Source organism: Schistocerca americana, chromosome 10, assembly GCF_021461395.2.
Source record: "Schistocerca americana isolate TAMUIC-IGC-003095 chromosome 10, iqSchAmer2.1, whole genome shotgun sequence".
NCBI lineage: Eukaryota > Metazoa > Arthropoda > Insecta > Orthoptera > Acrididae > Schistocerca > Schistocerca americana.
Window position 1 is genome coordinate 166,362,196 of NC_060128.1, and position 22,488 is coordinate 166,384,683.

Sequence of the window (22,488 nt, forward strand, 5' to 3'; positions counted from 1 at the left end):
AAGTACTATTTTCTTCTGTGCATCCTGTCTCCTCTGCAAAAAGTGCGGGATCTGCCATCACCTGTCCACTTGATGGTGAGTGGCATGTCAATGGCATATCTAAGTATCCTGTACAGGGTGGATGCGGACGAGGGAGGACTAAGGGTGTTGTATCGATCCCCCTAACCAACAAGTATGAGGGGCTGTCTTTAACTGAAACTGAGCGAGTGGACTCACTTCATCTATTTTGGGCAAACCTGCTTTATCTGGTGTCAGCAGATAATTTGTCTGGAGTGTAGCCTCTGTAAGAAAGAGAAATGTCAGAGGTGAATGGTTTAGGCAAGAAGTGAATATAAACTGAGGAAATGTGATGCTACAGAAAAGTGCTGTAGATTAGGCAAGGAAATCGATTAAGCAGTGAAGAGGTACCAGTTGGAGTGGGGATAAGAGAGGCTTACAGCACAACTTGAGAAAAAGAAGAGATCAGTTGATGGGGATTGTCAATTTGGTAATGGAAGGAAGCATGGGAATCAAACTTGTAGAGGGAGGCTGTAGCTTGAATAGCTGTACTGCAATCAGGTACAAACGGACGTACATTTCAGACTGAAGACCACAGTAACAACCACATAATTAAACCAGACATATTGGTTTCTATATGACATGTATATCAGCAGGCTGGTGCAAAACTTTGTCACTATTATAGTTTTAAATAATGAAAGTATTTGGAATAAATTTAGTCACTGGGATAAGAAGAGAAAACACCTTTAAAATGAATCAAACAATGTGAAATATTAATCATAAATTCACAACACATCCTTGTACATACATTGCCATGTGTCTGGAAATGTGTTTTGCATTCGGAATGTTTGCTCTGTCTGTCAGTAGGGCCACACAATCTATAACTCGACAAACATTTTCAATTACAGTAAGCATGTTAAGCCATAGCACCAATAAGTAAATCAAAATTGAAGGTTACAATGACAAATGTGTACATCACTTCCAAAACTGTATTGATTTAGAAAAAACAAGATTTCTATTAAGACAACACAAAAACAGGCAGAGATAATCATGTGTAAGAGACTCCCTTTTCATATTGTCTTACAACAAATACCATTTCATTTGTTTTTAAGTACTTATTAACTAGATAATTTGTACACAGTATTGTCATAGATAATAGCCATGACCACTGCAGTAATCCATTATCTCTGCCTGTTGTAAAAGTTGACATTTCTAAATGAATACAGTTTCAGAAGTGATGTACTCATTTGTCATTGTCACCTTATTAATAATGTATAAAAGTTAGCTTCATAAAATAAAGCTATGAAGCTAGGCATTCATGATGTCCTTTTGCCTGTGATTGTTAAAAGTCTCTTTGTGTAAAAGTTTTCCACAAATAGTAAGTTTTAGCACAAAATTGACATATATGATTAGTATGTGTTGAAAAAAGGGATAATGATCTGAAATAATATATATGGTTCTGTAGGAAAAGATGTTAAGTTGCAAACAAGCACAATTAAAAGACCCTTACGTAAAGCTTTCAGTCACAGCCTTCATCAGCAAAGGAGAAACAAACACCGTTCAAACACAAAGCGAGCACACCTCAAGTGCACATGACCACCAACTCCAGCATCTCAGGCTAGAATGCAGCTATCATGTGGGATGCAAGTAGCAATCTGCAGGAGGTGGGGAAGTGGAGGGGATAGTAGTGCACAGGGGGGGGGGGGGGGGGGAGAGAGAGAGAGAGAGAGAGAGAGAGAGAGAGAGAGAGAGAGAGAGAGAGAGAGAGAGAGAGAGATATGAACGCTGTATGGTGGAGTGTGGAGGGACTAGACTGCCAATAGGCACAGCGTCGGGAGTTGTGGGGTATGGAGGTGGGGGAAAAAGGAACAAAAAAGGAGAGCAGCAGGGAAGGATGGGCAGATGTGTTGACAGAGGATGGTAAATAAATGAAGGAGGAGGGTGGGGTGGAGATGAGAATGAGAAAAAGATGATAGGACACAGGGGGGTGGAAACTGTTGGGCAGAGTATGTGGGGGCAGTATGTTATCACAGGTTGAGGCCGGGATAATTATGGGAGCGGAGAATGTGTTTTAAGGATAACTCCCATCTGTGCGGTTCAGAAAAGCTGGTGGTGGTGGATCGCTCAGGCAGTGAAGCAGACATTGATATCAAGTATTTTATGTTCAGCTGAATTTTGTACCACTGGGTGGTCTACTTTGCTCTTGGCCACAGTTTGGCAGTGGCCATTCGTCCTGCTGGACAGCTGGTTGGTAGTCATACCAATGTAAAAAGCTGTGCAAAGATTGCAGCAGAGCTGGTAAATGTGGCCTAGTTGCTTTCACAAGTGGTCTGGCCTCCTGATGGGGTAAGATAAACCTGTGACAGGGCTGGAATAAGAAATGCTGGGTGAGTGGACTGGGCACGTTTTGTACCTGGGTATTCCATAGTGACATGATCCTTGTGGTAAAGGGTTGGGATTGGAAGTGGCATATGGATGGACTAGGATGTTGTGGAGGTTGAGTGGGTAATGGAACAACATTTTAGAAGGGGTGGAAAGTGCAGTATCTCGGGTAGGATGTCCTGGTAAAGGGTGTGTGTGGTTCGGTTATCCGAGTCCGGGGTGGTACTGTGTGACAAAGGTGACACTCCTCTGTTGTTGATTCTTGGGGGTGGGACAATTGGTGATGTGAGGGGAGTGACATTGTTTGATTCATTTTAAAGGTGTTTTCTCTTCTTATCCCAGTGACTAAATTTATTCCAAATACTTTCATTGTTTAAAACTATAATAGTGACAAAGTTTTGCACCAGCCTGCTGATATACATGTCATATAGAAACCAATATGTCTGTTTTAATTATGTGGTTGTTACTGTGGTCTTCAGTCTGAAATGTACGTCCGTTTGTACCTGATTGCAGTACAGCTATTCAAGCTGCAGCCTCCCTCTACAAGTTTGATTCCCATGCTTCCTTCCATTACCAAATTGACAATCCCCATCAACTGATCTCTTCTTTTTCTCAAGTTGTGCTGTAAGCCTCTCTTATCCCCACTCCAACTGGTACCTCTTCACTGCTTAATCGATTTCCTTGCCTAATCTACAGCACTTTTCTGTAGCATCACATTTCCTCAGTTTATATTCACTTCTTGCCTAAACCATTCACCTCTGACATTTCTCTTTCTTACAGAGGCTACACTCCAGACAAATTATCTGCTGACACCAGATAAAGCAGGTTTGCCCAAAATAGATGAAGTGAGTCCACTCGCTCAGTTTCAGTGCTTGTCTGTGAAGGCCTTGGTGAGATCCTCAGCATACCGAGCAAAGGTTTCCTTGTCACTACAGATAAGCTGTCCCCAAGCGGCCAGGCTGTATGGGATATTTTGGTGTGAAAGGGATTACAGCCATCAAAATACTGGTTTTAATGTGGACAGAGGTGCCGTTGAAGCCACCAGAGAGGAGGAGGTCAACATCTAGGAAGGTGGCACACTGGGTTGAGGAAGACCATGTGAAGTGGATGGGAGAGAAGGTGGCGAGGTTATGAAGGAATGGCAATGGGTGTCTTGGCCCTGAGACAGAGCATTAAGATTTCATCACTGAACTTGAAACAGACTAGAGGTTCAGCATTTTGGGAGGCTAGGAAGGTCTCCTCTAGATGGCCCATAAAAAGGTTGGCATAGGAAGGTGCCACGCAGGTGCCCATGGCTGTGCCACGGATTTGTTTATATATGAGTACCTTCCCTTCAAAGGAGAAGTTGTTGTGGGTTAGGATAAAATCTGTAAGGTGTATGAGGAATGAGGTAATGGGTTTGGAGTCTGAAGGACATTGAAAAAGATGGTGTTTGAAAGTGGTAAGACCATGGACATGAGGGATGTTGTCATATAGGGAGGCGGCGTCAACAGTGACGAGTAGGGATCCATGAGGTAAAGGGATGGGGATGATGGAGAGTCGGTTAAGGAAGTGGTTGGTGTCTTTGATGTGGGTAGCTAGATTATGGGCAATTGGTTGGATGGAGGTGTTGGCCAATGAGTACGAAATTCTTTCAGTGGGGGCAGAATGAGCACCCACAATGGGGCATCCAGGTTTGTGAATTTTGGGCAGCACGCAGAAGATGGGTGTGCGAGGTGTCATAGGGGTGAGGAGGGAAATGGATTCAGGGGAGATGTTCTGGAAAGGGCCTAAGGCTGCGTTCACACTGCCGGCCGGGCCGGGCCGGGCTGACGCGTACTGGCTCGGCTCGTGCCTATCCTGCTCAGGCCGACGAGTAGTGCATTCACACTGCGCGCCGCGCCGAGCCGGGTCGGCGAAATGGGGGAAAATCCACTTCTCCGATTTTCATGTTCTAAAAATTCTTAGCGGCATATAAGACTGCGCCACATCGTTTTATGAACTCATTTTTTCCTTAAAAGCGTTACTTACGTCGTGAAAAAAGAAAAAGTCTACTTTTCGTTTCGCGTGATTTCTTAGTTTCGTAACGCTTCCCAACCGATTTTGAAGAAAGTATGCGGCTAAAAAATCTGATTTTTGTACACGTGCTAGTGTAACATCTTAGCTTCGTATTGAATCATTTATCTTTTCGTATTTCTTAACAGTCATTGTGAAATGATGCTATTTGTCAACGTTGTGCACTTGATTTACAAATCTTGTAGTGAAAAAGTTATGTAGCGGGTAGCTTACTGTTAGATGCGTTTTACACCATACATTGTTGCGAATGAAATGTAGCTAAAAGTACCAAAAAGTTTTTGAAATGATAATGACACTGATATCTGTCTCTGGTCACAAGGAATGCGAGATATTCAGTGGCGTCAGTGCCGCGTCCGCAAGCCACGGAGTTCGAGCGGTTACAGCTTGGTTTAATGTAGTCATATAATGCAGGACAGAAAAAAACTAATTACTAGTGATCAGTGGTGTAAAACTAATCACAAAAACAAACTGGAGATTTGTGATACGTTTACTGCAGAAACTGAAGCGCAATTCTGTAGTCTCGTTGTCTACTTTGACAGAAAAACTACTGTACATCGACACAGATGTGCGTTTCATTGTTCTTCATTGTTTTTTTTTCTTCCTTGGCGGGCTGCGCTGCACTGTCAAGGTAATACCCACTCTTTGGCTAAATGGATGTCAGCTGCCGGAGGCCAAATAAATAAATTTTAAAAGATCCCCACCCTTCGACAGCTGACAAGCAAGTCAGTAGAAAACGCAGCTGCAGCCAACAGCTGCTCGCCTTTACCTAGTCTGTGCTGTGTAGAACAATGTCTTCACTCTTTTATTGGTATTGTTTTGACTCTGCATTTAGGAGAGTTTTTCTCTTTATATGAAGAACTTAAAAACTATCCTGAAAAATTTTATTCAAATTACAGAATGAATCATCATACATTTCAGTATGTGCTGCAGAACATTCAAGACAAAATTTCTAAACAGAACACAAATTTTCGCAGAAGTATAACAGCAGAAGAAAAATTGTGTATAACGATAAGGTAAGATTCGTTAGTACACACTTTTTGGTTTGCAGTAGAACTTTGTACAGCATTCGCTACCTCCAGTTAATTGTAGTCATGCTTTTGTATTTTAAATTTCACAAACACTAACCTCTGAGGGGAAGAGAGTTTATGGGACTCCTGAGAATCATTAGGAAGTAATTAGCTTCGTCATTTTGGGTAATGTCTTGCTGTGCCTTCAACGAAGAATCGCAGAAATACTCCTTCAGAATTTTCCAAGTTTTTTCTTCTTTTTTCTTCATGATGCAGCGCTTGGCAGTGGTGATGGTTCATCATGTGGAGCCACTGATGACCTCACAGAATTCTTTTCATTACCTTGTAAGATAGACAGATTGATAGGCGAAGAGTTTTGACATAATGCCCTTTGACTCAGTGGTTCTATCTCCACTGATAAGGAACTGCCACAGCATGACTTTACAATGCATTATCATCTGGTAGGGACACCTTTCCGTCCCTCAGTGACACTCATATCTGTCTCCGTTTACAAGTAAATGCGAACTATTCAGTGGCGGCAATGCCGCGATCGCTGGCAAGCTATTGTTGTAAATGCATGCAAATACGGTAGATTAAATAAATGAAATAAAAGTAATTTCGCATGTATCATCATAATAAACGTAATTTTTCCTCACTGATTGTGAAATGTGAGGTAACATCTTAAAATAAGACGTGTGCAGTCACACTTGTGAAGAAAGCAGAAGGGAGACGTGTGATGCGTGTACTGCAGAAGCTGTAGTGCTGCTCCACAGGCTCGCGCCTGCGGTCGGCTCGCGCCGGCAATATTAAACACTCCGAATGTCGTCGGCTCGGCTCCGGGAGGCTCACGCCGTGTCGGCGCGGCCCGGCCGCCGGTGTGAACACCGCAATTCAAAACCATGTGTTTGATATCGAAGCGGGCGGCGGCCCGGCCAGGCTCGGCTCGGCCCGGCCGGCAGTGTGAACGCATTGATCCTTGCCACAAGGGCTGTATCCCTGTGGAAGACTCAGGTGCAAGGCATGCCCAGTCCACTCAACCAGCACTTACTATTCCAGCCCTGTCACAAGTTTATCCCACCCCATCAGGGATCAGGCCACCTGTGAAAGCAGCCATGTCATTTACCAGCTCTGCTACAATCATTGCACAGCTTTTTATATTGGTGTGACTATCAACCATGCATCCACTAGGATGGGCAGCCACCACAAAACTCTGGCCGAGAGCAAAGTAGACTGCTCTGTCGTGCGACATGCAGCTGAACATAGCATACTTGATTTCAATGGCTGCTTCACTACTCGAGACATCTGCATCCTCCCCTCCATCACCAGATTTTCTGAACTGCACAGACGGGAGTTATCCTTACAACACAGTCTTTGCTCCCATAATTATCCTGGCCTCAGCCTACAGTAACATCTGTCCTCATGCATTCCACCCAACAATTTCCACCCCCTGTGTCCTATCATCTCCTCCCCATCCTCGTCTCCCTCGCTGTTTATTTACTGCCCCACTCCACCAGACAGCGTTCATCTATCTCCGCACCCTTACACTACTATTCCTTGCACTTCCCCACCCACTGCCACTGCACATTGCTGCTTGCATCACACATCATAGTTGCATTCCAGCCCAAGATGCTGGAGTTGGCGGTCATGTGTGTATGAGGTGTGCTTTCTTGTGTGTATGAATGGTGTGTGTTTCTCTTCTCCTGATGAAGGCTGTGACTGAAAGCTTTATGTACGTGTCTTTTAATTGTACATGTCTGCAACTTAATGTGTCTTCTTTACAGTAAGTAGCAATCTGTCTTGATACCTCCTTGGAAGTAATTTGTCTGTTTAATAGTACAGAATGATGAAATGACTAATAAATGATATTATTATTATTATTGTTATTATTGTTGCTGTATTGTTCTATATCTTTTCCATCAGTAATGTAATATTATTAAATTTTTGTATCTTACCATGATGTTATTATTACCTGTTATCAGATACTTACACAAATTAGTTTCAATCGTCACACATACAAATATATGATTGTACTGGATTCATAGCATTTGTGATATATGCAAGTAAATGAATGAATAAAGTCACTAATCGTTTTTTAGCCCTGGAGGGAGACAAGTTTTTAATTGTTACTAGGTTTATGTACATGAAATATGAATTGGCACACATATGAATTTGGTACAGTGAAAGATTCATTGCAGCTCTGTGAGGTGTGTTCAAAAAGTAACAAGAATTCTGTAATTTTGCGTGTCGTAGCAAACCGCTTTGTGCAAAATATTCATTGTTGTGTTGGTAAAAATGTGAGAAAAGTGTATGTGCAGTGTTAGCTACACTGGGTATTTAGTCTGTTGTCAGCTGTGAAATAGGTTACATGTGTTTTTGGTAGCATTGGTGGTTATTTGTTTTCTATGAATATGGATCAGCAAATATATATTAAATTTTGCTGTGGTAGTCGAATAAACTACAGGAAAGTTTTGTAAATAATGTTGCTTTTTGTGTGCATACTTTGGGTAAAACAAGGGTTTACAACTGGTATAAGCATTTTGAAGAACTCTGTGAAGATGCTGAAGATGATGAGCATCTTGGACAGTGCATCATCATCCAATGACTTCATGGAAAAGATGTAACAGATTATGAATGATTGCAAGCCACAGTCAAAGAAGTCATTGATGATGCTGGCATATCAATTATCTCATGGCATGATTTTTGCTATGTTTTATGTATGAAACATGTGACATGATAATTAATTCCTTAATTGTTGAATTTTAGTCTAAGACAAAGCTAAATGAACTTCTCCTTCTCCATTACAACTCAAGGCAGCACAGAGGAGCTCACAAAATGTCACTGGACTGCTCTTCCTCATCCACCTTACAGTCCAGACCTCACACCTTCTGACTTCCATCTGTCAGGCCCAATGAAGGACAGACTCTACGGGAAGCAGTAGATGGATGATGGGGAGGTTTCCGATGCAACAAGATGTTGGTTCTGATGTCAGTCAATAGAGTAGTACCGTGTGGGTGCACAGGCCTCCCAGTGAGATGTCACAAGGACAACATGATTTCAGAAAAAAAGTGTTGCATTACTTGCTGAATGCCCCTCGTACATCAAAATTAAATCTGTCATGCCAGTGGAAGAGTTCTGGAACACCAGGACCAAAAAAAAGCTTGGCAAGTGAGCTCAACTGTGCAGTTTACAACATTGTATTCTTTGATTTTAACAGCATAGTGGACCATGAGTTCTTGCCTCAAGGTGGAACAATCAATAATGATTACTATTTACAAGTTAAAAACCATTTGCATGAAACAATTGGAAAAACGTCTGAATTTGTGGTGTCCATGGCTTTTGCACCATGATAATGCACCTGCTCAAACTTAATTTTTTTTTATTTTTAGCCAAAAAATTACATTATAATTCTTCATCAACCTCAACATTCAGTACACATGACACCACATGACTTTCATTCTGTTCCCAAAAGTAAAGGAAACTTTAAAGGATCATACTTTCACAAGCATAGATGATACTAAAAGTGAATCACTGAAAGAGCGATAAACTATCTGAAAGACAGAAATACGGAAGTTTTTCACAGGTTGGGAAATGGGCTGATGTGAGTGTGACTACTTGGAAGGTGAAAACATTGATGTAGACATATAAATAAAATTATTTCCAAGAAACAATATTTCCCATTATTTTTTGAACACACCTCATGAACTTACTTTCTATGTCAAGACTTATCATATCACAAATGTATTCCAATATTTGTGCTTCAATGCATTTTCTTTAGTTTCTTAAAGAAGGAGGTCAACAAAATAATTTCATCTTCTTCCTCAATTAATCTCTCTAAATTAATACATCAGGTCAACTTAACAATTCTATAATGGTCGCTGAATTGGTGGTACATTGAAAAATGTATGAAAAGTGGAAAAGAATGAAGTTAGTACTTTAGAGTACAGTTTGTTTTGTGTAGTGTTCACAAGTTGGCAGTCTCTGTTTCTTCTTGTGCCACTCACATCTGTCTGGCACCAAAATAATAATAGCTGGTGCACCACGTCATGTTTAAGACAGTGATGCAGGATGCTGACCATCACAGCAGACTACACGAAGCACTTAGGACAACTTCTTATCGTTGTGGTCATGAGGTATGGCGGTAAGAGCAGCACATGTGGGCGACACCTCAGGCTCCTGACAATGGCAGCGAGGATACAGACGCTGCGCTGCAGTTGCCCTCAGTGGTTCATCCTCTTCAGCTTTGCCTCGGATGGCAGCAATGTCGAGAGTACACCACAAGCTGCAGATACAGGAAATGTTGCACCCCAAGTTAACAAACATCTGTCAAATCATTGTTAATCATTGATACTGGTTGAGATAAAATTCCCTAGAAAAATCCTTAGTAATTTTAGGTTTAAGCATATTTTTAATATCTACCTTGTAGCCTTGTGTTTGTAGTCTATGGAAATGTAGCAAAATATTACAATTTGGCGAATGATTATTCCATATCAAGGGACCCGACGTGAACATGCTCCCAGTTTGATTAACTTCAATTTTGTGAAAAATTGTGCAGAATGTACCCAAGGAAGTCACACGAAGTCCTACAAAGTTTCACCTCTAACTGTAATTTGAAGCAGGCACTAAAGTTATTTCCACAATGGCCATTTGCTCAGGGGTTGGAAACACACGAAAATATCCTCCAGTTTGTCAAGCCACTGTTTGTGACCTAACAGACCTAGGATCTTGCGAGGTGCTGCTCTGACACAACATTTTGCACAGTGTGTGCTAAGAATGTAAATCATCAGAAAGTATTCTTCGTGGCGCAGCCTCTCTGCATGTTTGCTTCAAAACTTTGCTATAACAAATTTTCTCCATATTTTAGCAACATATTGGCAGTGAGCCAAAGGCACTGGAATCAAGAATGTCTTGCGTGTCAGGAAATCGGTTAATTATGAACTCACACATGTGTTTGCACTATGTTATCAGCCTCGGAAGTTACAAAAAGCCCAGTGTACAAAATTTTGCCTCTATTTTTCATAATTTATCCTAAAATTGACACACATGATTTTATAATTGTTAACACCACACAAAAAGTGCATTTAAGTCTAAAATATTTTGTCTGATGTTTTCTGAAAATGTCTTTTCACACTTTCGTTTGAATATCCCAGTGTCCCTTTTTCATCTTCAGCTTCATAGATAACTGAGCCATTCTTACGAAGCATAAAATCCATCCACAGTCTTTCTAATGAACTGATTCTGAGGAAATAAGGTAAGATAAGTGACTCTCTCTTATTGATGATTGGATGTATTCAAATTCTTTTCACTTCTTTCATCAGCTGCCTGTAGTATAAGCAATTGAGAAATTACTTGCTTGCACTAGTTTGCTCCAATGCATTTGGCTCAAGTCTACGAACTACCGTATTGCATTTTATTTCATAATTGCAACAACAATCTCACACATATTTCGCATTGTACAGCCTTTTTTATCTCTTTAACCCCGTAACTTACAATGTCGTGTGAGAGACGTAGCATGCCGACCTGGCCAATCATCATCTAGACATATCAGAGACGTGGTTTGTTTACCGCACTGAACGAGCGCATGTCGTGTGAGAGACATTGTTGATCAGCCGCGCCAAATGTAAACAGAATGTCTCTGACATGTTGTGGAGCTGATCGAGTACACGCGGCATACACAAAGTGTTCTTTTCCGCATTCGGACCTGCTGACATTACAAAAATACTTTCACAATGTTCCTGACTTATAGCAAACGTGTTCACGAGGAAAGGGAGATGTGGTGCATAGCCAACAATGATTTTGCAGGATATTTTGACAGTGGTAGTGACGTTTTAACTCCTGTATGAAAACGGTGTAAGCTGCTGGTGATTGAAGATGATGCTGGCGAAGAAGAGCAAACCTACCAGCAACAATCAGAGTCGTGGATGTGGCAAAAGAAAGACAATGAACCAACAATCTGGACGTATAACGAAATTCCCAGAATAAAGGATGCAGCCTTACAGCATGTGAGTACAAGCAGAAGAGAATTAGACGTTTTCTGTGTAATATTTAATAGTACATTTTGGGAAAACAACGTAACTGAGATGAATAGATATGCACAAGACGTACTCAACAATGAACAGAAGAGATGAAAAATAGACCAAAAGTGGTCTCCTATTGGCTGTAATGAAATAAAAATATACATTGCGCTATGTAGAATCATGGCTAATGTAATTCGTCGATTCAGCTGTATTGGTCTAGGAGGGCTGTTATAGAAACGCCAATATTTAGGAAGATGATGCCATTCAGGAGATTTCTGCACATAAGTAGATTTCTGCATCTAGCGAATAACAGTTTAGCCAACAACACAGATAAGTTTTACAAACTAAGATCAGTCATAGATATGTTCAATCAAAAATTTAAGGAAGTGTACACAATGCAAGTGAATATTGCCATTGATGAATCAGCTGTTGATCAGGTATTAACAGATTTAGGCAAAGAAAACTGTGAGGTGGTGGTAGCAGAGCTAGGATTATCTGATCACTCAGCTCAAATCGTTAATACAAAAGTGGCTCCAGAAGAAACAAAGAAAATGCATATTTACAGACGAATTTTTTCTAAAAAAAATAGACATGAATTTGCCAAACAGATAGCAGGACAAACATGGGACTCAGTATACTCAGAGGTAGATGCAAATGAAAAATTCAAAAATTTCATGACATTGTTTAAATTAAATTTTGAAGAAACATTTCCTAAAGTATTATGTCCATTACCAACAGCAGGAAAAAGCAAGTGGGTCACAAAAGGAATCAAAAAATCATCTGAAACACTAAAGTACCTGAGCTCCATTAAACACAGCCAAACTAATCCTGCTTTCTCACTCTTTTATAAAAGATATAGGAAAACATATAGGAAAATATTGTTTGCAGCAAAGAGAGCTCATAACTCCAAAATAGTGCACTCTGCTGAAAACAAAAATAAGGCAGTATGGAAGATTGTGAAGCAGGAAACTGGTACCAGGAAAATGAATCTGTCAAACTTGAAAATCAAAGAGGAAGGGACTTTAATAAAAGACCCAATATATTTGGCAAACTATATAAATGATTATTTTAGTAGCATAGGAATAAAATTACAGGAGAATTTTCTAACAGCCCCTCAGGTCAAAAAGCCAAATAATGGTGTATCACACTCAATGGTGTTATTCCCTACAACACAGGATGAAGTCTATAAAGCAGTCAGCAAACTGAAAAACAAAAACTCAGCTGGTCTGGATGAAGTCCCCATTTTTATAATTAAGGACTGTATCAAGAGCCTACTTCCACTTTTAGTTGATATTATAAATCAATCTTTCAAGCAGGGCTACTTTCCAGACTATTTAAAATATGCAAAATTACTACCTCTCTTCAAAAAAGGTGATGCAGGAATAATTGAAAATTATAGGCCAATTTCTCTACTATCATGCTTTGCAAAAATATTAGAAACTATTATGAAAGATAGGCTAATCAATTATTTAAATAAATACAACTTACTGTCTGTTGACCAGTTTGGATTTCGATCAGGGAAAAGCACAGAATCAGCAACAGCACACCTCACAAAACACATTCTAGAAGCATTAGATAAAGGGAACTACACAACAGGTATATTTCTTGATCTAACTAAAGCGTTTGATACAGTAGACCACAACATATTGTTAAATAAGTTAGATGAACTTGGAATTAGGGGACTTGTGAAAAAGTGGTTCCAGTCATATCTAAAAAATAGAAGACAGATAACTGAAATCTCACATATTTCAAGTTGCTCAAACTATATTGTAAAGTATACTTCAGACCCAAATTATGTAAATATAGGTGTCCCACAGGGTAGTGTCCTTGGCCCAGTACTATTCCTCATTTACATAAACGACTTCCCACAGAGCATCAAGCATGGACAAACAATATTGTTTGCAGATGACTCAAATGTTCTAATCAGTGACAAATCACCAGATGCACTAAAAGAAAAAGCCAAACAAACACTAAACAGTGTACGTGAGTGAGCATCCAATAATAAACTAACACTAAATCTTAAAAAAACAAATGCTGTTAACTTCTATGTCTGCAAAAAACCACACTTTAACAACTTTAAGTTAAACAATGAAACTATAGAATGTGTAGACTACACAAAATTTCTTGGTATGCATATTGACAGTCAGTTAAAGTGGGAAGAACATATTAAAATACTTAGTAACAGAATCGCTACAGCATGCTATGCTCTGAGAATTCTGACTGCAGTTTGTGATACTACATGTGTCAGATCTGTATATTTTTCTTATATCCACTCTGTTATTACCTATGGAATAATATTTTGGGGAGTCAACAGTAAAAATATTCAAATAGTTTTCAAATTACAAAAAAGAGCAATTCGTATAATAACCAAGAGTGGCAGTAGGGCTCACTGCCTTGAACATTTCCAAAAGCTGGAAATCCTAACTGTCCCCTGTGAATACATTTTTCGAAGTGTTACGTATGTAAAAAAAAATATTGACTGCTATATGAAAAATTCATTAGTACACAGCTATGAAACTAGAAACCAATTCAATCTGCATCTAGAGAGGAAAAATAAAGTTAAAACTCAGCAGAGCTTGTTGTACAATGCTGTTAAATTATATAATAAATTATCCCAAAAAATAAGAGATATTGACACAATCGGACAGTTCAAAACAAAACTAAAATTTTTTTTATTAAATAAAAGTTATTACGCAGTAACGGACTATCTGAATTAAAACATGTAGTGTAATTAAAGTAGCCTGCATTGTAATACATGAGGAAATAATTATGATATGTAATCAAAAATTGTACAGTACTATAAGAAAATTACAAATTACACAAGGATATAAAACTAATTTAAGATACCTCAAAAATGTGTGTAAATACTAATTTTATGTGTATAATTGTAGGTATATTGTATTGTATATGATTTTGCTGACGAAATCCACACAATGTAAATTGTTACATGGATTAATAAAGAAATCAATCAATCAATCAATCAATCATTAATGAAATTTAAGGGGCACTTATCATACAAACAATTTAACCCATCAAAAAGAGCAAGGTTTGGTATTAAAATTTATAAATTGTGTGAGTCAAGTTCAGGATACTGCTATGGTTTTAAGATATACACAGGTAGTGACAAACGTGATGCTAGTGGTAGAGCCTCTGAAAGTGTAGTTCTAGAACTATCACAGTCGGTATTACACAAAGAGCATACTCTATACTTAGGTAACTGATTTTCTTCACCGAAACTTTTCAAAACTCTCCTCACCTATAAAACTAATGTGATTGGAACAGTGCGCTCAAACAGAAAAAAATATGCCGACAGACTTCCTGATGGCAAAATTAAAGAAGGAAGAATATACAGTGAGGAGTTGTAATGGAATATTGCCACGAAAATGGAAAGATAAACGAGACGTTTACATGCTTTCCACAAAACATTCAACAGCAGAAATGATTGCCACAGACACACCTCTCTGCAATGCATCATGGAAACCGAAATGTGTCGTCAAATACAATAGAGGCACAATTGGAGTTGATGGCACAATTGGAGTTGATCGCCAAGATCAGATGCTCGCATGCCTCCCTATGATGAGAAAATGTATGAAAGGATACTGCAAGATATTCTTTTACCTATTTGATGTTGCTTTATTTAACATGTACACTTTTTATTACAAAATACATTGCGGCAAATGACAGAGTTACGCAGAATATAGGATTCACAGTGCAGAATCATTGTCGAAAACTACAACTTTACCGGAATATAATCGGAAGGGACAATTAGCATCCAGTGATATACCACAAACACTGCATGCACAACATTGGGCACATTTTCCCAAACATATTGATCCAACACCATCAAAAGTAAATCCTGTGAGAGCTTGTGTAGTGTGCAGAAAGCATAAAAGATGCAGCAAAACAACATGGGAATGCAAAAATTGCAGGATTGCATTACATGTGGCAGATTGTTTTGAACAATATCATACAATCAAAGACTATTAAATTCATGTACATGTCATTGTGAAGATGTTGCGTTTGAAAATATGTTTGCCAATGTACTAACGTAACAGGTCCCAGAATGTTTTGAACAAAATATACACTCTTAGATCATTGCATTGTTGTGAATATTATTATTAAGATGTATTTCATCAATGTATGTTTGCTTATAAAGGGAAATAAAATGTTTGTGAATATACTGTTGCTTAAGAACCTTCAACATCACAGCGCGTCAGCAATCATTGGTTAATATATTAAAAACTAAAAACCCGCCTCGATTGCGAAAAATCACCTAGTGTTAACCTAGGTTTCGGCGTAGATAACTACACCTTCTTCAGAACAATAAAACCCACAAGTGCCTAAGAAGAACTTTGTCAATAATTAAAAGAACACAATAGCTATACATTTATAAACGAAAAAAAGGGAAACACAAACAGTACATGTGTACAAAGTCTAAACCGTTGCTTAACTTAATGGTGTAACCTCCACCTCACACTGGCCTATGTTCGATGGGCCCTGACCCGCCATAAACTGTTTATGTATAGCTATTGTGTTCTTTTAATCATTGACAAAGGTCTCCTTAGGCACTTGTGGGTTTTATTGTTCTGAAGAAGGTGTAGTTATCTACGCCAAAAATAGATTAACACTAGGTGATTTTTCACAATCAAGGCGGGTTTTTAGTTTTTAATATACTGTTGCGTTTGAGACAATGGATGTTTCATTTCCAATGGGCAACTAATCATCATTATTTATGATACCTGTAGAAATGTCACGTTACTAGTATCTCACACACATACTTACAAATCCTGAGGGCCTCTGCATGACTTCGGACGCCATCAGGCATAGTGCACCGCAGCCTTAGCGTGTGTAAGTGCTGGGAATCTTAAGGTGCATCTGTACCTTTCAGCCACTTAAGCCTCACGCTAACAGAACTTAAATCGTAAGGCAAAGGGTTAAGAAAATAAGTGAAATTTAAGTGGTTACATTCCAATAACTGAGAAGCTTCTATGCAGAGCTTCAGAAGTATTGGTCTCATCAGCTTCATTTGGGTGAGATGAAAATAACATCTGTGGAGTTTTTTCCCAAAATCTTTTCTGCATGATGGGTACATTTTTAGGCTGCTTTCATATCAGCTATCTGTCACACATTTCAGCTGATCAGTACTTATGACACAATTGAGAGCAAAAATTTTTGCACTGTATGGTTATTTTTACCCAAAGTGCTACAACATTTTCTTTGCATTAGGTTGATGCCCAAGTTCATAGCATCTGTTTTGTGTGTTGGTATTCTGGTTGTTATGGCTTATTAAACACTTGTAATTTTTGTATTTGTAGTTTACTGTTGTTATTTGAGTTGACATGTTGTTATTTTGCCATCTGGAGATAGTGAGTCTCCACTCATCCTAGAAAATGGAGGTGCCAAGTGGAGAAATCTTAACATTTCCAACATATTCTTCTGTTTTAGTTCAAAAAAAGGATGACAGCAGTGGAGGCTGTCAGGAACTCCTATGCCATGTAGGGGGATAATATCAATCAACAGAGCACAGCAAGAAAATGGGTTTCTCATTTTGAGGAGTATCATTTTGACAATAGTGATGCTCCACATTCAGGAAGACATTCGGTGTTTAATTAAGATCGTTTAAACCCACTAATCCAAATAACACACATCACTGTACCAGACAACTGGCAAATGTGATGAAATGTGGTCATTCTTCTATTGTGCAACATCTGCATGCACTGGGGAAGGTTAAGAAATGAGGAGTACAGGTTACCACATGCTCTAAGCCAAAATCACAACGATTATCAGGTGGCCCTACATGCATCTCTGCTTTCTCATCATCAATTGGCTCATAAACAACACTGATGATTCCTATGCTGCAATGCTACTGGTAATAAGAAATGGTGTGTTTATGCTAACATAAGGAAAAGAAAGGAATTGTTGAGCCCAAACATAGCAGCAACTTGCCATACAAAGCCATGCCCACATCCACAAAAGATAATTTAATGCATCTGCTGGAACAGCAGCATTGTAGCCACAATCTGTGAACAACAGCCAGGAAAACTGTGTGAAGTGATGCTGGACTGACCAACCCAATAAAAATTCAAACCCACATAAGAGCAGTGATTCACAATGAAAGCATATGTGAGCATCCTCATCCAAGCATAAAACACTTCATCTATTAAATGGCTGTTAGATTCTAAAGTAAACTTATTTACAGACTTTGAACACAGTAAATGGCATACACAACAGCTGAGGAATTATAAAGGAAATAGGGAACACAAATTTTATTGACTACTAAACTAACAAACTGCATTTTAATGTGCTTAAAAAATCAAGTAAAGATTTTGAAACAAAAATGAAAATTCCTGTTTCTGACAGTCTCAGATGCACTCTTTTTTCAGTGGTGTGTTAACTTTAGAATCAGTGTTGTCAGTTTTAAGATGCATTGTGTGAAATATAGGCAAACTTTGGTACATTCTGTTTTTTGGTATATGTAAAGGCTGATATTGTGAATATATTTGTATGAAAGTTCATTGTTAACTAATTTTCTAACTAGAAGACAGATAATGAATGGTTATTTATTTATTTCGTGTTCCATAGACCCATATGGGAACAAATCCCTGGATATAGAACGAGTCAAGGTTTTTACAGATTATTGTTTTGTGCACAGATACATTGGTCTTATCATTAGATTAAAGAAACTGTGCAGTTTAGCATATACCCTTACATATTAGTTAAGATATAGGACATCTGAAGGAATAAACAGTCATACATAAATTTGGGTACTGTATTAAGTTAGACTGTACTTACAGAGTATGATTAATCAATTGTAGAGGTCACACAGTAAGGTTTAAGCACAAACAAGAGATTCTATGCATTTTTGCTAAGAAATTCATCACTACTGTAACAAGATTCATCTAAAAGGAATTGCTTCAGATTTTCTTTAAACTTTGGCATGTTTCCAACCAGTTCTTTAATGTGCAGTGGGAGGGCATTAAAAATCTTGGTGCTACTGTATAAAACCCCCTTCTGGACCATACTTTTCGTTTTTAGCTCATAATGGATATCCAGTTTCCTTCGGGTGTTATAACTGTGGTATGAGCTATTGATTTTGAATAAGTTGCTATTTTTTGAAACAAAGCACATCAGGGAAAAAGTATATTGGGCAGGTGTTGTAAGGATTTGTAGAGCTGTAAACAGATCCCTGCACGAGTGCCTAGGATGTACTCACACATAATTCTTATTGCTCGCTTCTGTGCATGGAACGCTTTTTTTGCTATTGGTTGATTTCCCCAAAATATTATATCCTAGGCCATAAGTTGGTGAAAATAGCAAAAATATGCAGTTTTTATTGTGCTCATTTCCCTAGTGTCTGAAATTATTCTTAAGGCAAACGTTGCTGAGCTTAGCCTTTTGCATAGATCTTGAATATGGTGGTGCCACTTCATTTTGCTATCTATATGCAGACCCAAGAATTTGGAGAACTCAACCTTCAAAATCTCATGCTCACCCATTTCTAGGTTCATTTCATTAGTAACATTTGTGTTAGAAGAGATGTGCATGTGATGTACATGTGCAGACAAAACAAATGATTGCAATTTCAGAAAAATTGGATGATTTATTCAAGAGAAAGAGCTGGCCCTCCTCCAAACAGTTATTTGGCTTGGCATTCTTTGACAGAGTCATTGGATGTCCCGAGGGATATTGTGCCAAATTCTGTATAATTAGCATGTTGGATTGTTAAAATACCAACTTGGCTGGAGGACCCTGCCCATAATGCTCCAAACTTTCTCAATCTGGGAGAGATCTCGTCATTGCTGGCCAAGGTAAGGTTTGGCAAGCATGAAGACAAGCAGTAAAAGACCCACCATGTGCAGACGGGCATTATCTTGCAGAAATGTAAGCCCAGGATGGCTTGCAATGAAGATCGACAGAACATGGCGTAGAATATTGTTGACATACCGATGTGCTGTAAGGGTGTGCTGTGGAGGACAACCAACCAGCTAACTATTTTGAAGATCCAACACCCCAGCTGCACAGAATTTGTCTCACTATCCCTCAGGAGGACATCCAATAACTTTATCCATCACTGCCAAGTCAAATAACTGCTTGCATAAGGCTCAGAGATGGAAAAACATGTTATTGACATGCTCAGTTTGTGAAGCTCTATTTTGTGGATTAATCATCCAATTTTTCTGAAATTGTTACCTTGTTCAGCATTTGAGAGTAATTTTTTCCTACCGACTTGCTTCATGCTACCCAGATGCCACAGCCCTGTGTAGAGAGAATGATGTTGTTGCTGAAAGGCTATATTTGATAACATAATCTCGGGCTAATTATTCGTGCCGTATTTGAATTGGCTTAAGGTTTCAGTGTGAAGTGATTAATATTGTATTGTGGCCTATGGGATGCTGCTAAAACTGAATGTAGTTAAATTGGTTTGATATACTAAATAATAAATTCAGTAATAACTCATACAGTCCATTATCAATTGAGTCTTTCATTGTTTGTGTCCTAAAAATTACCAGGAAACGAAAATATACAGTTAGATCGTTAAACATAGAGTATCATTGATTAATATATCTACTATGCATCCATCAACTTGTATATGAAGACGTGTGACAATGAGATCACTTCCCGCAACAGTCTTTGAACCCAGAGCCTGACTGCCATTGATGGATGGTGAGTGAATTTGTAATTTTCAGTGGTACCTGTATTTTTCAAGCAATGTTGGACAGGAAGAATGATAGAGATAGTGAGCTTTTACTTTGATTATAAACTGTGTGTGCAATGTGTGTATTTGAATGACAATGTCTAGTTAAAGTGAGAATCGTGGCCTATTTGATGAGGAAGACAGTATTGATCTGGAAAGTATTGACATGAGTTCTATTAACAGAAATCAAATTGTAGAGGCAACTGAGAATGAAAGGTCAAATTTGAATTTAGATACTGGATCACGAGAGGCTGTGTTGATAATGAAGGAAGCGAGCATGTGTTAAAGCAAATCTTACGAAAAAAACAACATCGATTTGAATAAAGAACATGATATCAAAAACTTAAACACACTGTATTAATGTTCCACAATAATATTTGTTTAATAGTTCATTATGAACTGCCTTTCAGCTTCTTAGGCCATTGTCAGATAACTTAATAGTAAACAGATAGTTCATAAACTTCAGCGAGAGCTCACAGCTGTACATAAATTGTTATACGGAGATATTTGATATTTTATGACTATCTCAGTATCAAACACAAGAATAATGTAATACCCAGAGAGACTCTGAAGACACAAATATTATATTACAATATATTCAAATATTAAAACTATGTTAACATATAAACCAAGTAATGGCACAGGCTACTATGCTATATGCACTAACTGGTGAATGTGATGAACAGGCCAAAAGGCAGGGGGGGGGGGGGAGGGGAGGAGAAAGACGTGTATGTAATGCGGTTGTGGAACAGTTATAACAAGTTCATTATCTAATCATGAGAGAAATAATAACTGGCTGCTGCTACTTTAGTAAATGGGCTAGAGGTGTGTGCGCCCATACTCCCATTACTAATAACTGGTTCACAACAGATCATGTTGACTTGTCTTTGGTCACAAGAGCTCTTACCTGTGATGTGGTAGCTGTATGATGTGCTACTGCTGTCCCTACAATATGATGGTCATGGGTGGGGCGTTTTGTGATGCATGGACATGCAGAACCTCGTCTACTGGTGTGAGAATGTATACTTGACCACTGATACCAATATCATTGAACAACTGGAACAGCATGTCCAACTTGTGTGGCAATTCTCCACAAAGACCATCCCACCAATTGGTAGACCACAATTTGACCCCTTTCAAACTCACTGAGTTGGCTGCAGGAAGTGTGAGGGCGTCTCTGTGGCATGGCTGCCTGCTTGCTTCACACGTCTGCATTACACTGAGCCATCTGGCTGTGAGCATTCACTATTAAAGATTAGACACAGATGGTGCTCCAGTAGCTATGCCACAACATTATGCTGAAACAATTATCAGCACATCTACAGTCCCCCAGGTGACATATGTCGTCAACTGATCAAAATTGATGTTGTCTCTCCGGGGGTATTATTTTTTTCTGAAAGAGAGAGAGAGAGAGAGAGAGAGAGAGAGAGAGAGTGTGTGTGTGTGTGTGTGTGTGTGTGTGTGTGTGTGTGTGTGTGTGTGTGTGTGTGTCTTCAGAGTCTCTCTGGGTATTACATTATTCTTGTGTTTGATACTGAGATAGTCATAAAATATCTTCGTATAACAATTTACGTGTGTGTGTGTGTGTCCACACACACACACACACACACACACACACACACACACACACACACACACACACACACACACACCACTGAAGAGCCAAAGAAACTGGTTCACCTGCCTAATATCATGTAGGGCCTCCCTCGAGCACACAGAAGTTACATAACATGACATGGCATGGACTCTACTAATGTCTGAAGTAGTGCTGGAGGCAACTGACACCATAAATACTGCACGGATGTCCTTAAATCCCGAGTACAAGGGTTGGAGATCTTGTCTGAACAGCATGTTGCAAGGCACCCCAGATACACTCGATAATATTCATGTCTGGGGAGTTTGATGGCCAACAGAAGTGTTTAAACTCAGAAAAGTGCTCCTGAAGCCACTCTGCACCAATTCTGGGCTTTTGGGGTGTCACATTGTCCTTCTGGAATTGCCCAAGTCCACCGGAATGCGCAATGGACATGAATGGATGCAGGTGATCAGACAGGATGCTTATGTACATGTAACCTGGCAGAGTTGTATGTAGCCTTATCTGGGGACCCATAACACTCCAATGACACACGCCCCACACCATTACAGAGCCTCCACCAGCTTGAACAATCCCTTGCTGACGTGCAGGGTTCATGGATTCACGAGGGCGTCTCCATACCTGTATACATCCATCCACTCAATACAATTTGAAATGAGACTCGTCTGACCAGGCAACATGTTTCCAGTCATCAACAGCCCAATATCAGTGTCGATGGGCCCAGGTGGGGCGTAAAGCTTAGTG

At 39.2% G+C, this 22,488-nt stretch overlaps 1 protein-coding gene across 1 annotated transcript in view; it reads right to left on the reverse strand.

Moving 5' to 3' along the window:
• Nucleotides 1-9,310: 9,310 nt before the first annotated feature.
• LOC124552333 (synaptic vesicle glycoprotein 2A-like) overlaps nucleotides 9,311-22,488 on the reverse strand; it is a 104,465-nt gene continuing 91,287 nt past the window's right edge. The window contains exon 11 of the mRNA XM_047126604.1: nucleotides 9,311-9,720. Coding sequence (XP_046982560.1) covers nucleotides 9,659-9,720 — 62 coding nt within the window. The 3' untranslated portion in view covers nucleotides 9,311-9,658. The remainder of the gene's footprint in view (nucleotides 9,721-22,488) is intronic.